The 18,234-nt window shown below is 34.8% G+C and overlaps 1 protein-coding gene across 1 annotated transcript in view; it reads left to right on the plus strand.

The window, feature by feature from the left end:
* The window catches only part of MYO9A (myosin IXA), a 282,854-nt gene that overhangs the window by 157,733 nt on the left and 106,887 nt on the right, over positions 1 to 18,234 (plus strand). The window contains exons 14-15 of the mRNA XM_019659575.1: positions 2,304 to 2,423; positions 12,234 to 12,309. Of these exons, the coding sequence (XP_019515120.1) occupies positions 2,304 to 2,423; positions 12,234 to 12,309 (196 nt within the window). The remainder of the gene's footprint in view (positions 1 to 2,303; positions 2,424 to 12,233; positions 12,310 to 18,234) is intronic.

Genomic DNA, 18,234 nt, shown 5'->3' on the forward strand with positions numbered 1-18,234 from the left:
TTAAAGAGCTTAAGTCACTGAAAAGATGACTGCAAAATTCTTTCTCTTGGCCTCGCCTAGAGAAAGAGCCTTAGCCAGTATGTGTTAAGCCTTACATAAGGTTTTTAAAAAAGTTACCTTTTAAAAAAGTCAGTGCCCCACATTGTCATCATGAATGAGTATGGGTCTGAATTTATGCTGTGTGTTTTGTGCATAATCTCAAGCTAAGAACTGATCAAAAGCAGACCAGGAACTAGCATAAGCAAACAGTAAATAAACCTCTTTTAAGACTTTGTGAAACTTCTTAGAAAATAACCCCTACCGAAAGTGTACTTATAAACTACCTTGGGAAATCAAATCAACTTGACAAGAAGTTTGTACACAAAGCAAATGGAAGGAATATCATTTTAAGGTTTGGAAGTAGTATTATAGTCTGTAAAATAATGTTTAAAATGGAGAGTTAGAAGAAGGCATAGAAAGCAGAATGAAAGAACAGAATGGAAATTAAAAAAAACAGAAAAAAAACAAGTCATAATGGTGAGACACAAAACAGTCACAGATACAAAATTACCCACACCCAAATGGCGTTGCCACAGTTTATTTCATAAAATAGAAAATAGGGTACAGTGGTTGTGATAGTGTTGAGTGATTTCTTAAAACTAGGTAATAATTTAGTATATTTAATATCCTGAACTTACATGTAAAACTTTAATACCATAATCATACTTCTGACTAGCAGATTATCAAGTTAACTATCGAAGGGCCTGAAAATCTAGTGATAACTTTTTAAAATTACAATTTGGGTGAAGTACGTGTAGGTATTTTTTTCTCAAATGGTCCCCCTCAACTGCTCTCTCTCCCTCAGCTAACTAAGTGGAGTCTAGTCGAGTAAACATTCGTTCTCCAAGCACCACATCAAAGGGGGAATTATTGATAATAATGAGAGTAGAATATTTTTACTGAGGTATCTTTTGACTAAGAAATGTCAGGTAAGTTGGTAATAATTGTTTCTTTTTGAAACATTGAGCATTTGCAACTATATGAGCTCTTCATATTGGATAAATGAGATAGTGTTTTATTAGCGTATATTTTTATTATTGGATGTGAAAAAGATTTTCAAATTCATATTAAAAAGCCTGGTATTTGTATGTATATTATTATTTGATGTTATGTAACCATAGGATTCCATATCCTTAGCTAAAGTGTACATGCCTATTCCCTGGATATAGAAATCCAGTTTAAGGAATTATAGTTATACTAAACCATGCTTTGCAAACCTCTGAATTACTCTGCCTCTGTTTAACTTTTTAAAAGATGCTACATTGAAAACTATTCACAGATAGTATCTCATTCCTAATTATACAATAAATATGCACAAACAGAACTTTAGTTCATTGTTCGTGTGTTGCTTAATTTGCCTCTATGGTTGACTATTCACTTTTGTTTTTTAAAGGCAAATGTACATAAATTTGAACTTAATGTCCTAACTCTAGAGAGAGTTCTCTGGGTAAATGACACTGAAGTCCCCCTAAACCTAGAAGACTTAAATTCTCTTTTAAATCCATTTATTGTATTGCTAATATTTATGGTACCCACCCCTCCTTACTGCTTGATGACTGTTTCAGTAGCACTAATCTGGGGCTTTGGTCCTTACTTGAAAGTGCTCTCTTCCCTTTCCTTTCCCACCAGTTGATTCTGTCTCACTTGAGTAAAGCGGTGGTGAGGTACAGATTTGTCAGCTTTGTTTTTAGATTTATAAATACAGAAATGCTGCTGGGTTTTTCTGCTCTATGGTGCTTTCTTCTGCTCTTTCAACATTGACACACTTGTTGGAATTCCTGCAAGTGTTGTTAATTGCAAGATTTGTGAAAGAATTGGTTAACTTTTGGTAAATTGTTTTGGGTAAATTTCTCTTTGGGGTTCATCAGTGTTCCTTGCATTGTTGCCAACTATATGCTAATATATTTCAGATCAGATAAAAAAGTCCATTCAAACAAACAAAACTAAACCATACAAATTGTTTGCGTAGTTTCCCTAGTATTTTAAATTAGAAACTTTTAGTATGGTGTTAACTAACTCACAACACTTGGAGTACTGAAGAAGATATTTTGAATATCTGAAAAGGACCTTTATTTTTTCCTGTTATTGTTGTGTAAGTTCCTCAGATAATTTGGAAAAATAATTCGCATTTAACCCCTATTACTTGATATATTAGTATATACTCTTAAGATAGTTGGCAGCATTGTCCTTGATTCTCTATTGGTTTGGGCTTATATAATGTCTTTCTCTTTTCTCCATTTTTTGTTTTTCTTTTGCTTCCTAAGGACATGATGATACAGCGCCATGTGCAATTTTGAAAAGTATGGATAGTTTTAGCTTTCTCCAACACCCAGTCCACCAGAGGAGCTTAGAGATTCTGCAGAGGTGCAAGGAAGAGAAGTACAGTAAGGCTGCAAATCCTGATAAACTCTGTGTCATCACATATCCACTTGGAAATGGAAACCAGGCGCATTCTACACCAGGGGGGACATAATTGCATAGGCAGTGTGACCTCTGTTATCCTTTGACCAGTTGATCTCAGGATATTTTCATTGAAATTTTAGTTTTTGTCTTAAAAAAGTTGATAGACCTGTTCTTTCAACTTTGATGACTATTTGCCTGTGATCCTTGAGTTGTTAATTACACTTGGTTTTTTTGAATTGGTTTTCATTTTTGGCTTTAAAGTAGCTGAGTGATAGGTAAAAATAAATGATTTTTTTAAGCTTTATTGAAAACTAATTGAGGTAAACTGCATGCAAAAGTATAGAGTTTGGTAAGTTTTTACATATATATGGACCTATGAAATCACTATAATCAAGATAATTAATATATCCAACACTACGAAAAGTTTCTCTGCCCTTTCTAATTCTGGCTGAGTTTTAAGCTTGCTTATGCTTGAATTTCAACATCAGCAGTGTTGCTTTTGTGTATCATTGGTAAATCACTTAGTTTGATTACATGCAGTCCTCCTATCAGACTTTCCTATATTCTATTTAGAGCAAAGCCATCATGTTAATATTTTGGCCTAAGGAAAAATGATAGAATCATAGCGGGTGTTTTCTTTTTTTAAATAAAATAGGTGTAAAAAGATGCCCTTGGTCTCCATTTCCTCCTGTTTTATATGTTATACTCTTATTCTGCATGAAAATGGGTTCTTTTGCCTGTTGTGACTATTTGCCTGTTCTAGTTATTTGGCTATTGCTATAGGAGAATAAAGGGATAGATACTACACAGTATTTGAAGCTTAATTCAGAAATTTGCATATAATAGACTTAAATTATTTACATATTCTATTCTCAGCGTTTTTACAAATCACCACAGATGATACTTTGCTAATTTCACAGTTCTGTGATTGAAATTCCGTGAAATTTTAGTATTCAATTATCAGTGAATATAAGGGCAATTCCTAAAAGCAAATGTGGGTTTTTTCTTTTGTTCTTACTTTTGTTGTCGTGGTATAAGAAAATGTGGAATGCATATTGAAAAATATTATTTAAAATATTTTCTCATTTTAGAAAGAACAGGTAAGTATTTCATTTTAAAAAGACATCCTTAAATGTTACTCTTAATTATTGCTATTTTTATTTTATTATTATTTTTAATAAAGAATCTTGAAGGTTTTATTTTTTATGTAGCTTAGATACAGTAACACATCAAAAATGAAACCCATTGGTGTTTTTCTTTTTTTTTCCTTCAGCTTCTGCTATCCATATATATTATATGTTTTTTTAAATTAAAGTTTATTGGGATGACAATAGTTAGTAAAGTTACATAGGTTTCAAGTGTACAATTCTGTAATACATCATCTATAGGTCACATTGTGTGTTCACCACCCAGAGTCAATTCTCCTTCCATCACCATATATTTGACCCCTTTTACCCGCATCTGCCACCACTCTCCCCCTTACCCTTTGGTAACCACTAAACTATTATCTGTGTCTATGAGTTTTTGTTTCTTTATTTGTCTTGTTTCTTTGTTGCTTTCAGTTTTATACATCACATATCAGTGAAATCATATGGTTCTCAACATTTTCTGTCTGACTTATTTCACTTAACACAATCTCAAGATCCATCCATGTTGTCACAAATAGCACTATTTCATCTTTTCTTATGGCAGAATAGTATTCCACTGTGTATTGCTATTATTTCTAAAATATATATAACAAGTCCTTATTCCAATTATCTATCTCTCTTTTCTAAATCTTTAATTAGAACATGAGACGTTGTTTAAAGCAGTCTAGGAATCTTTTGGGGGGCAATTAAATTAATTCTTTTTAACTTTTAAATAGTTGCAAGTGGTATATTTGCTTTGTTGATTTCCATGATAAACCTCGGCTTGATTTATCCCAGCTTAGTATATACAGATCCAGAATAGGAAGTCACCAATTTTAACATAGGCTGCATGAGGACATTGTACATTTATCTGTGTTCACATGCAAATTTATTTCTACATTTGTGGAAGTTGGAACTTTTCCATTTTTTTAGGTAGTTATTCCATTTTTCATTATAGTACTACAATAACTAGAAATTTATAATATATCAAATTATAAATTCAAGTTCAGATTGTTTTTTAAAAATCAGGGGACTACCAGCTTTAGGTAATGGTGAATTGGTGATGTGAATGACTCCTCCCTCAGGTAACAGTGATGAAACCTGGTAAATTTAAAAATAAACTATTTAAAAGCACTGGAAAAAGACAGAAGAAGACTAAAAGACCAAAAAGAAGCAGAAACCAGAAGAGAGTCAATCTTTAAGTAGAGTACTGAGTAAGAATTATGGATGCGTGACTTTTTGCATAAGGTAGTTTCCAACTCCCATAGCTCCAGAGATAGAAAACCATAACCATACTGACTTGAGGTGTCACAGGACAAAGTTGAGTACTGGCGAGCAGCTTGGAATTTAGGAGGAAAATCATGGAACTGAGAGAGTTAGCTGCCAAATGACTAAAACCCAAAGTTGGAGTATTAATTCTGCCAACCATACCTGGCTGACTGCTGTGAGTATTCAGGAAGCCCCCTTCAGAAAACACTGCAAACCAAATAGAAGGTAACCTTTGAAGGATCCAATTGCAATAGGTGACATTTGCAAGTTTGTTGCGTTTCTAACTGAGGACTTTTTGTTTCTGTGCCATAGCTCCTGTAGGGAGAAATCTGAATATTTACTGCCTTGGAATTGGCATCCCATAAGTAGAGGAGAGAGAGAAAGAGGCAGAAGAATATTTAAAGAAATAGTGGCTGAAATCTTTCATGTTTGATTAAAAAAAAATAGCTTAGAGATGTATGATCAGTGACCTCCAAGCAGAATAAATACAAAAGAAAACCACAACTAGGCACATTATGGACAAATTGCTAAATGCCAGAGATAGAGAAAAATCTTGAAAGCAGCTAAAAGAAAATATAGCACATTAAATACAGGGGAATAATGATATAATTAACACCTGACTTCTCATTAAAGCATTGTAGGCTGAAAGATATGCAAAAATCATAATTAAAATAAAAACAAAACAATACAAAACCCCTAAACAAAAACCAACTTTCAGGCAAAACTTCTGTATTTGTAGTTTGGGACCAGACAAGTTAACTATATGTTAGAAGAAATAGTAACAGCCTTCAGAAGAACATAACAGAATCCAGTGTTGCTACAATGTGTTATCCACAGTGTCCAATTATCAGTTAACAAAAGTATCCTTCAAGGGCCGTCCCATGGCTCAGTTGGTTGGGAGTTGGCTTGGGAATGGGAGCTCTGAGCAGCAGGGTTGCCAGTTCGATTCCTACATGGGCCAGTGCTGCTACGCCCGAGCTGAGCTGCCGCTGAGCCTGCCAACAGGTGGCAGGATGGCTCAGCAAAAAAAATAATAATAAAAAAATAAATAAATAAAATAAAAAGCATCCTTCAAAAATGAAGCCAAAATAAAAATGTTTCAGATAAACAGAATCAGAGAATTTGTCTCCGTAATACATAGAAATGATAATGGAAATTCTTTAGGCTAAAGGGAAATGACACCAGATGGTGGCCTGGATATGTAGTAGAAGTTGGTAAACTTTTTCTGCAAAGGTCTAGATAGTAAACATTTTAGGCTTTTTGGGTTAGGTGGTTTCTGTTGAAACAACTCAGCTCTGCTGTAGCCATAGAGCCATAAATAATACATAAACAAATGGGCATGGCTGTGTTCCAGGAAAACTTTATTATACACACTGAAATTTAAATATCATATAATTTTCATGTCACAAAAGTATTCCATTGACTTTTCTTCCTGAAGCATTTAAAAATGTAAAAGCCATTCTTAGTTCGCAGACCATACAAAAACAGGTAGTGTGTTTGATTTAGCTTATTGATCCATGAATTATTGGAATAAAGAAACCAGAAATAATAAATATGTATAAAAACAAATGACTGTACACATTTTCTTCTCTTTATTTAAAAAAGATATATGACTATTTAAGGTAAAAATTATTCCATTGTTCTGCTGGTTTAAAATGTGCCCTAAAGAAAAAGGAAAAAACCAAAACCAAAACCAAAACAAAACAAAATAATGTGCCCACAAATTCTTTGATACTCCTCCCTTGAAAATGCATGTTCTGTACATAGTGACTCACTTCTAACAAATGGAATGTGGCGGAAGGGACAGTGTAACCTTCAAGATTAAGACACACAAGGTATTGTGGCTCTTCCTCCTTTCCATTTCTGGCGCTCCCACGTCTCTGTGGTGACTATTCTCTGAGATTTGGCAGGAAGGAAATTAGAGGAGTGGGGAAAAATAGGGGTTCGTGGGAATATGAGCTGCAGCCCCACTTCTGCAGGTTAGGAATCCTGGAAAGGAGAAGGAATAAGATGGTAGGATGAAGAGAAAGAGAATAGAATAGAAGAACTTCAATTTGAACTCACACTTTTGACCTTCAATCTAGACTCGGGACAATGGAGATTGTGATGTTTATGAAAAAGATAAAGGGTCAGCTATTGTTAGAAAAGTGCTGTGGTTGGTACACCTAACTCCTCTCACCTTGCTGACAAAACCAGACAAAAACATTGTAGGAAAACTACAGACCAACATACCTCATTATAATAGATGTAGAAATCCTGAATAAAAGCAGGAATTCAGGAATATATTAAGGGATAATACATGAAGGCTAAGTAGAATTTATTCCAGGAATGAAAGGTTGGTTTCATATTAGGAAATTAATCAATGTAACTCAACATATTAACCATCTAACAAAGAAAAAAACCTATGATTATCTTAGTAGATGGATAAAAAGAATTTGTCACAATTCTGTACCCATTCCTATTTAAAAACTTTTAGTGGCCTAGGAATAGAAGGCAGCCTTTTCAACTTTATAGAGACTACACATGAAAATCCTACAGCAGACTTCATACTTAATGGTGAAAACTGAATACTTCTTTGATACTGAGAACAAGGCAAAGATGTTTGTTTTCACCACTCAATTTAACATTGTAATAAAGTCATAGACAGTGCAATAAGGCAACAAATAGAAATAAAAGATACATAGATTGAAAAGGAAAATGTAGACAGCATGATCATCTATATAGCAAGTGCTAAGAAGTAAGTGCTAAGAACATGGCAGAAGTAATAGTATGTTACTTCTGAAACTAAGTTATGTAAGACTGCAGTTTCCATCTTATGTTATTTCTTGCTTATTAGCTCCCACTCTGATCGCTGTCTCTGAGAGTAGAAAACTGCCATTTGTGAGTAGCCCTATTAAAAAATCCCACTGATGCCTCTAGTCAACAAGCATTAAGGCTTGCCACCAAATGCTTGAATGATATGTGAGGACTGGCAGTGACTACAGTGGAGAAATTGATGTGCAGGGGCTGATCCTCTGGAGCAGGTTTCTTTTTAGCAGGGTGCTGGTGCCTACCACAGCATGAGCCAAGACAGGCCATCTGTATGGAAATGCCAGTGGAAGCGGCCTTTGTGTGCCCTAAAGTTGGGTGGGGTAGGGTCTCAGAATCACTAGGGTGGGGCAAAGGGTGGTAACCAGGTTGATGGAGACTGAGATATGGGCCCTGCTCGCATATGCACATTGGGATGGAGGAGGACTCAACAAAGGAACAGTGTTTCCTGCTAGCACTTCAGTCTGGAGGAAATCTGTCCCTCCAGCCGTTTTTCTGAACCCAGATAATTCCGTTCCTCCCTATGACTTGACTGCCTTTCCAGCTGTTGTCCCAGTGCTGGAGCTCAGAAACAGTGAGTCCCTAAGTGAGGAAGCCTGTGCGGGCCCTTTAAGAGGAACGCCTGGGACTCCAGTAGCCCTCTCTCAGTCAGCCACAGTCTCCCATGGTTTTCATATCTAGAAGTTCTGGGGATTTCTATTCCCAGCATTGGAACCCTGTGCTGGTCTTGAGCTGGGACTCCTTGTTCCTTAGCGGGGACCTCTGCAGCTGAGATATTCCTCCGATTTTTAACCGCCACTCATGGTTATGGGACCAGCCTTTTCTGTGTCACCACCCATTCTGTTAGTCTTGATGTGGCTTCATCTATATATCCTTAGTTACAGGACTTCTGTTCATCTAGACTTCAGGCAATTTGCAATGATGGTGGTTCTGTGATTTATTGTAATTTTGTTGTGGTCGTGAGAGGAGGCAAGCACAGCTTTTACCTATTCTGCCATCTTGAGTAGAAGCTGTGCTTTCTTGGGCAGAACTTATCAGTGAAGTTAGTGTATCATAAAGTAGACATATGTTTAATATAATTAGGAACTATCAAACTTTTGGCTTTTTAAGAATATTGTTTTATTTTCTTCTTTGCTGCATTATTTGTGATGATAAACTGATCTTATTGTCATTCTTTCATATCGAAATCACCTTTTTTCCTTTCACTGCTTCAAGATTTTCTCTTTATCCTTTGGTTTTCAGAATTTGTGATGTACCTAAATATTTATTTTGTCTGGGATTTGCTGTACCTTTTGGACCTGCTCTTCATCATTTGTCATTAAATTTAGGAAATTTTAGACCAATATTTTTTCAAAAAAATTTTCTGCTGCAATTTCTCTTTTTCTTCTGAGGCATGAGTTTCATGTTCTTAGAATATTTGATATTGTCTCACAGATTCCTCATACTCTGTTCATTTTTCTTCTGTTTTTTAGATTGGATAATTTTTATTTATCTGATTTCAAGTTCCTTGTGCTGTTTCAGATCTCCTCTTAAACCCATAGAATGAATTTTTCACTTCAGAAGATTTCAGGTTTTAGTACCAGAATACCCATGTGCTTCCTTTTTACAGTTTCCATTTCTTTCCTGAGATTTCATATTTGTTAACTCCGTAAGACAATCTTAAATCATTGAACAGTATGATAACTATGGGTTGTCGGGAAAGTCATGACGCATTTTTGCATTGAAAAACATAGAAAAATACGTCATGACTTGCCCGATGACCCAATACTTTAAGTCCTTTTATGATAATTCAAACAAGTAGCAATGTTGGGATTTGATGCTCTCGGAATGGGGTCAAAGAGATGCACAGGTTCCATTGTCTAACGAGTGATTACTTGCAAGTGTTGACTATAATATTCCTTATGGCTTTTTAATGTTTAAAATATTTAATAATTGAGGTTAAAATCATTATATAGAGGGAAATTAGAAAGCGAAATGATATGCATAAAAGAACCACCTGAAAAGAAACCCTCTATGGTGTTTGGAGGGAAGATACTGCCAAGAAAGAGGAGAAATGTCCCTGTGAGTATTTTACAGTATAGAAGAATTTAAGAACATGAATGAAATAAAGCAACAGCACAGATTGAAGGCTATAAAGTATCAGTATGATATTGAAAATAGGTATTTAGCTACTAAAACAAGCAGAGGTATAAATCAACATGTGTGAGCTCAAGAAATAGAGGAAACAGCTGAAAATTAAATTACTAATATTGGGGAAAGGCCTGAGATGATGATATGATTCAATACACAGAAGTAAAGAATGGATATGAAGGATAGAAAGTGATAATTTATCATAGGGAAATTGGTGACTGTGACTTAGGAACTGAGTAAATAAAATGAAAAAAAATGCATTCAGATATATAAGAAAAAGTTGTTTAAAGTCCTAACTGAATTGGTGGATCACAAGACATGTTTCCAATAATAGTTTTTATGTTGGTGTGGATATGTGTCTTCAATTATTTTAAGTATATACTTAGTGGAATTGCTAGGTCCTATAGTAACTATGTTTAATTTTTGATGAACTGCTCGACTGTTTTGCACAGTGACTGTATTGTTTCACATTCAGCGCTGTATGAAAGGTTCCATTTTTTTCCATGTCCTTGCCAATACTTACTGTTCTTTTTATTATATTAGGTTGTCGGATAAGTCATGATGTATTTTTTCTATGTTTTTCGTTGCAAAAATGCATCATGACTTTTTCAACAACTCTATAGCTATCAGTGGGTATGAGCTGGTATCGCATTGTAGTTTGATTTTCATTTCTCTGATGACTAATTATGTTGAGCATCTTTTCATGTTTTTATGATCTATTTGCATATCTTTGGAAAAATATCTGTTCTTTGGTTCAAAATATATAATCCTTTGTTCATTTTAAAATTTGGTTGTCTTTTTATTTTTCAATTGCAAGAAGTCTTTTTATATTTGGATTCAAGTTTCTTATCAGATGCTTGATTTGCAAACATTTTCTACTATCCTGTGGATTGTCTTTTCACTTAATGATATAGTGTCCTTTGAAGCATGAAAGTTTTAAATTGTGATGATGTTCAGTTTATCCATTTTTTTCTTTGGTTGCTTGTCCTTTTAGTGTCATATCTAAGTAACTACGGCCTAATCAAATGTTAGAAAGGATTACTCCTTGGTTTTCTTGTAAGAGTTTTATAGTTTAGCACTTAAATTTTGGTCTTTGATCCAGTTTCATTCTTTTGCATGTGGATATCTAGTTTTCCCAGCATGATTTCTTGAAAAGATTATTCTTTTCTCATTGAATTGTCTTAGCACCTTTGTCACAATTTAGTTGAACATAAATGTAAAGATTTATTTCTCTACTCTAAGTGCCTTTCCATTGATTTCTTTGTCTATTGTTATGCCGGTACCATACTGTCTCAGTTCCTTTTTCTTTGTAGTAAGTTTTGAATTTTGGAAGTGTGAGTCCTCCAACCACTCTTTTTCAACATTGTTTTGGTTATTCTAGGTTCCTTGCAGATACATCTTAATTATAGGGTCAGTTTATTCATTTTTGCAAAAAAACCCAGAATTTTAGTAGGGATTGCATTGATCTGTAGATCTATCTGTAGATAGATCTGTAGATCTGCATAAGAGGGAAGAGTTGCCCTCTTGACACTATTAACTTTTCCAATCCATGAGTATGGATCGCATTCCATTTATTTAGATATTCTTTAATTTCTTTTAATAATGTAGTTTTCAATATAGACATTTTATACTTTTTTGTTAAACTTATTTCTTTTATATTACTTTAATGTTATTATTAATGAAATTGTTTTCTTAAATTTATTATCTGATTGTTTATTGCAATTGTATAGAAATAGAATTGATTTTTGAATATTGCTCTTATATCTTGTAATTTTACTAAACTCATGTATTAGTCCTAATAGTTTTTTGTGGATTAATTAGGATTTTCGACATATAAGATTGTATCTCGAATAGAGATACTTTTACTTCTTCCTTTCCAGTGTTTCTTACCTATAGTAAATGTCTCTGTATGCACATGTACATTATGAAAATTGATAGCCTTTGCTTATACAGCTTCAGTGTTTATTATATAATTTGAAGAAAATTATAACTTAAAATATGTTGGTAATTCTTAAGGAAGCAATTTGTCATCTTTTATTCCCTATAGTTTTATATGTAAGATTAACTGATCTTTAAAATCTATAGTCCATGTCAGCAATATATTTATTGTTGAAAAATGCTGCAAAGAAATCATTAGGAATTTTTAAAATATTAAAATAAGAAATGAGCTTGTATGCTTTGAGACTTTCAGCCTAGTAACCCTTGTATTTCCTGATAATGTTTAAATTAGAGAAGAAATAAAAGAATGTATTATTAAATTCCCTAATTAGGTTCATTGTTGGCTAAGTCAGATTTGTAAGTAGTAGTCATGGGACTTGGTTCATGTCATTTAGATGTTTCCGACATTTAGCACACATTTACTATCAAAGCACATTAATTTCATTTGTCCTTAGAAATATTGTTTCATGTTTAGTTTCTCTTAGCATTGATTGAAAATTTCTGCTCTTTATATGCTAGGTATAACCCGGAAAAATCCCAGGACTCCTCTTTCTGATCTCCAGGGCATGAATACTCTAAATGAAAAGCACCAACAGTAAGTGTGTTTGGTTTATGTTTTCAAGGGAGTGTAGAAGAAATAACTAGAATACTTATTAATACTTTTAAAAAATTTATCAGTGTGACAGTGGTTAGTAAAATTACGTAGGTTTCAAGTGTACAATTCTGTAATACATCATCTGTATATATCACATTGTATGCTCACCACCCAGAGTCAGTTCTCCTTCCATCACCATATATTTGACCCCAATACTTTTGGGGCTTTAAAAATATGAAGAAAATCAGGCAGAGTTTGCCTTATTTCTTAAGTCTTTTATAAATGATGTAATAATAATGTTAGAGTTAATAAAACTATTAGGACTAAATTATCTAAGATTGCCTCTTATAAAATGGTTGTACAGTGAAAAACAAAATAATTTAAAATGAGTGCATTTGTTTTAATTTCTGAGACCCTTCTTGCATTTTGTTTTTTTGCGAAATTATTCTTCCGCTTTCTCTGGAGAAATCTTACTGGTAAGTAATAATTGAGTAGTTTGATTTACATCAAACCTTTGACCACCTTTTCTTGATGAGTGTGATAATCAGCTTACTTTTTAACCATTTTTAATGAAGAATTCTTGAGTATAATTTGAAAGGAAGTATAAATAATATTCTGAGTTTGTAAATAAAGTTACTTTGCTCTTTACACATATTATTTTGTAAAGATTGTACTTTATATGAGCAAAAGAGCATTGTTTAGTGTCTAGAGTCTGCTGTCTGCATTTTAAACATCAAGAGAATTGAGCTTCTTGGCACCTTGGTAATAAGGATGGTCTGTTATTAAAATTAAAGTATAACTTTATTGATCATTTTTTCCAGTTTTAATTACTATGTCTTTCTAATGTATAGTGTTACTTATCTGCTCAGTAACTTTTTTATAACTCTTTGTTGTTTGTTAAAAGAAATCTATTCTCACATGCAAGAACTGTCATTGCCCAAGTATCTGATCTCAACTATATTTAACTTAAGTGCCAATGGATTGAACTATTTGCTGTCTTTATAGTGTATGAATTTAGTTTTCTGAACAGTAATAACTTGACAAATGATGAAATGCACAGCCGTATTTGCACATTAAATTTTACCCAAGAACAAATTTATCATTAATCTGGTGACCTTTGTACTTTTAATTAAGTCTATTAACAGTACAGACATACCCTGCAGGTTTGGTTCCAGACCAATGCAATAAAGCAAATATCACAATAAAGTGAGTCCAACAGGGCAGATGCATCAGAAAGGTTTTTTTCAGAAAAAGAATGTTTTCAACTTTTCTGAGAGAACAGAGTCCTATGAAGAGGGGGGTGATGCCTTCCAGGCAGAGGAGCAACCTATATGACGGTCCAGGAGCAAAAAGAGAGAGAGCTCTTTCTAGGGAGCATGATACAAAGAATCAAAAGAAGATGAGTATGAAGAGAAAAGTGATGAGAGTTGAGTCTAGAAAGAAAAAAATAGTCATAGGCTGGTACATATAGGCCTTTGTTAACCATCTTGGAGAGAATGGACTTCATCAGTTTAATTAGAAGTTATTTAATGCTTTTAAGCAGGGCACTGACTGACATTTCAGAAGAATCTCTCTGGTTGATTTATGGAGAATGGCTTGATGAGGCACTAGACTGGATACAGGGAGACTAATAGTTCTGGCAAGAGATGATGACTTGGAATGGGTGGTGGTGGTGGGTATACATTGCTGTGAACCCAAATTAAGAAGGAAAATTAAGAGAGAATCTATATATCTCTCACCTTATTTCATGAGGATTCAGAGTTTATGAGAAGTATATATTGGATCATCTCTATACAAATAATTTTTATGTGTATACAACAAATATATAACTGTGATCGAATATATATGAGGAATGAGTATACATAGAGAAAAAAGACATTGTATGTGCCATCAATCTTAGTAGCAATGTCCTAAGCTAAGGGAGACTGAAATGCTTAACTCTTAAAAATCTGAAACAAATATCTATGTCATCATTTCATTGAAACAAACAACTGGTACAAAGAATTTTAAGTGCACAGAGGTTCTCTGTTTTCCCTAGCATTGCATTGATTGTTCTCATTTTCTGTGGCACAGCCAATTTTTTCTTTCACTTCTAATCTTCTACTTCACCATCATTGAGCCTGCCATTCTAATTCTGGGACTCTTTCTGTTAACCTAATATGAAATACTAGTAAAAACTTGCTAGTAAGACTAATAAAAACTGTTTTGCCATAGACCTTTCTGTAGCATGTAGGAGGAAGAGAACTGGTTTGGGAGTTACCAAAATTTGTTCTTGGCCAAGCCTATCTTCTTAACCTGTGATTGTAATTCTGGTGTGCCTTTGTTTCAGAGAGAGTCAGGGGGAGTGAGAGGGAGGGGAGAAGAGGGAGAGAGGGGGAGGGGGAGAAGGAGAGGGAATGAGAGAGAGAGAGAGAGAGAGAGAGAGAGGTGGAATGTATTTATGTGTCTATATAAAATTTTTGGAATACATTGGCTGAGGAGAGGGAATCATGAAGGATAGTTTCTAGATTTCTGGCTTAGTACTTAGATAGGGAATATAGGAGGAACAACAGTTTTGCAGTTTTGAAGGCGGAATGAAAGTTTCAGCATGGATATGATACCTTGAGCTTCCTAAGAGCATCCATCAAGAAAGATAGAATAAATTTTGGGATACACAGATAACAGTCAAATAGTATTTGGGTTGGAGATATATTTTGTAATTTATTGGGGATCCATAATATCTGTATCTCAAGATTGTTTCCCTCTGAGGGGTCAGCCCCACACAGCAGCTCATACACTGTGGGCATAACTAATCCTTACAGCCTATCAGCCTGAGAGCCAATCCCACCCACTGATGCGCCAAAAGCAATCAAGGCTCAACTACAACCAGAGAATACACACAACACACAAGGGACACCCCTGGAACACATTCACAGGTGATTAGGGAGACTGTGCCATTGGACCACTCAGAACACCTACTACATAAGGCCACCCAGCAAAGACTGAGACACATAAGAACTCTACCTAATACAGAGAAGCAAACACAGATGAAGTCAGAATGAGGAAACAAACAAACAAACAAAACATGTCCCAGATAAAAGAGCAGGAGAAAACTCCAGAAGAATAACTAAACAATGGAGGCAACCAACGTACCAGAGACAGTTTAAAACACTGACTGTAAGAATGCTTAAGGAACTTAGTGAGAACTTCAACAAAGAGATAGTGAGCATAAAGAATGACATAGAAACCATAAAAAAGAACCAGTCAGAAATAAAGAATACAATAGTTGAAATGAAGAATACACTAGAAGGAATCAACAGGTTAGATGAAGCAAAGGATCGAATCAACAATATAGAAGATAAGGTAGCAGAAAACACCCAATCGGAATAACAAAAAGAAAAAAGAATTAAAAAAAAAGAAGATAGTTTAAGGGACCTCTGGGACAACATCAAACATAACAACATTCGCATCATAGGAGTACCAGAAGAAGATGAGAGGGAGCAAGGGATTGAAAACCTAACTGAAGAAATGACATAAAACTTTCCTAACTTGGGAAAGGAAATAGACATACAAGGCCAGGAAGTGCAGAGTCCCAAATAAGATGAACCCAAAGAGGCCCACATCAAGACACATTATAATTAAAATGCCTATGTTAAAGACAGAGAGAATCTTAAAAAGAGCAAGAGAAAGACAACTAGTTACTTACAGGGGAGCTCCCATCAGATTGTCAGCTGATTTCTTAACAGATGATTTGCAGGCCACAGGGATTGGCAGGAAATATTCAAAGTGATGAAAAGCTAGGGCCTATAACCAAGACTACTGTACCCAGCAAAACTATCATTAAAAATTAAAGGAGAGACCAAGACAAGAAAAAGCTAAAGGAATTCATTACCACCAAGCCAGTATTATAAGAAATGTTAAAGCCACTTTTTTTTTTTTTAAAGTTTTTTTTATTGGGAAATTGGGGGTATGGGAACAATGCTGGGGAATTGGGGGAAGGGGAACAGACAAGTTGCTGTTGTTTTGTTCTTCAGTCTAGTTGTGGAGGACATTGCTTCACTGGCCCAAGTTGGCACCATCATTGTGCTCTTCCCAGGCGAGGCAGATCAGTCGCCAGCTTCTGGATGGCCGCTCACAGCGGCTGCTGGCCACTCACACTGGCTGCTGGCTACACACGGTGATAGCCCATGGCAACCCACTGCCACAGGGGCTGCAGCCTACGCTGTTGCCGGTGATTCACGGCAGCCCAGCTCCAGGTCGAGCTGTTGTTCAGCATCTTAGCTGTGGAGGGCAGTGTCACTGGCCCTCATATGTGGGATCTGAACCGGGGCCCTCTGGCATCCCAAGCCAGTTCTTAACCATCGCGCCACTCGGCTGGCCCTAAAGGTACTTTTTTAAGAAGAAGAATGGGGAAACATAAACAAAAGAAGATAAAATATATGAATAATAAAATGGCAATAACTAAGTAACTATCAACCACTTTAAGTGTAAACGGATTAAATAGTCCAATCAAAAGACATAGGGTAGCTGAGTGGATAAGAAAACAAGACCCATACAAAGGGATGGAATAAAATATTTCATGCAAATGGAAATGAGAAAAAAGCTGGGGCAGCAATATATTACATCAGAAAAAATAGACTTTAAAATAAAGACCATAATAAGAGACCAAGGACATTACATCATGTTAAAGGGATCAATCCAACAAGAGCACATAACCCTAGTAAACATCTATGCACCCAATATAGGAGCACCTAAATATATAAAGTAAAAATTGACTGACATGAAGGCAGAGATTAACAGTAATACAGTCATAGTAGAGGACGTTAATACTCCATTGACACTAATGGACAGATCTTCTAGACAGATAATCAACAAGGAAACACTGGTATTAAATGATAAAATAGACCAGATGAATTTGATTGATATTTTTAGAACATTTCACCCTAAAGCAGCAGAATATGCTTTCTTTTCAAGTGCACCTGGGACATTTTCCTAAATAGACCACATGTTAGGCCACAAAACAAGTCTCAATGAATTTAAGAAGCTTGAAATCATTATCATGCATCTTCTCTGACCACATGGTATGAAACTAGAAATCAACTACAAGAAAAATACTGAAAAACACATAAAACACATAAATACATGGAGGCTAAATAACATGGAACTAAAAAATGAATGGGTCAACAATGAGATCAAGGAGAAATCAAGATACCTGAGACAAACAAAAATGAAAACACAATGACCCAAAATCTATGGGACACAGCAAAAGCAGTCCTAACGGGGAAATTTAGTCAATGCAGGCCAACCTCTAGAAACGAAAAATCTCAAGTAAACAATCTAACTTTACACTTAAAGGAACTGGAAAAGGAACAGCAAACAAAATCCAAAGTGAATAGAAGAAAGGAAAGGTTAGAACAGAAATAAACGAATAGAGGCAAAACAAAACAAAACAAAACAAAAACTGGACTACCTTCTTACTCCATATACAAGAATAAACTCAAAATGGATTAAGACTTAAATGTAAGACCTGAAACCATAAAACTCCTAGAAGAAAATATAGGAAATAAACTCGCAGACATTACCCATAGTGGTATTTTTACTGGTATATATCTCCTCAGGCAAGGGAAACAAAAAAAAAAACAATGGGACTACATCAAACTAAAAAGATTTTCACAGCAAAGGAAACCATCAACAAAACGAAAGACATCATACTGAATGAGAGAAAATACTCGCCAATGATACATCTGATAAAAGGTTAATAACCAAAATTTATAAAGAAACACAACTCAACACCAAAAAAACAAACAATGCAATTAACAGTCCTGGGCAGAGGACTGGAATAGACATTTCTCCAAAGAGGACATATAGATGACCAATAGACATGAAACGATGCACAATGTCACTAATCAGAGAAATGCAAATAAAAACTACAATGAGATAACACCT

This window comes from Hipposideros armiger, unplaced genomic scaffold (genome assembly GCF_001890085.2).
Source record: "Hipposideros armiger isolate ML-2016 unplaced genomic scaffold, ASM189008v1 scaffold_302, whole genome shotgun sequence".
In the NCBI taxonomy this organism is placed as follows: domain Eukaryota; kingdom Metazoa; phylum Chordata; class Mammalia; order Chiroptera; family Hipposideridae; genus Hipposideros; species Hipposideros armiger.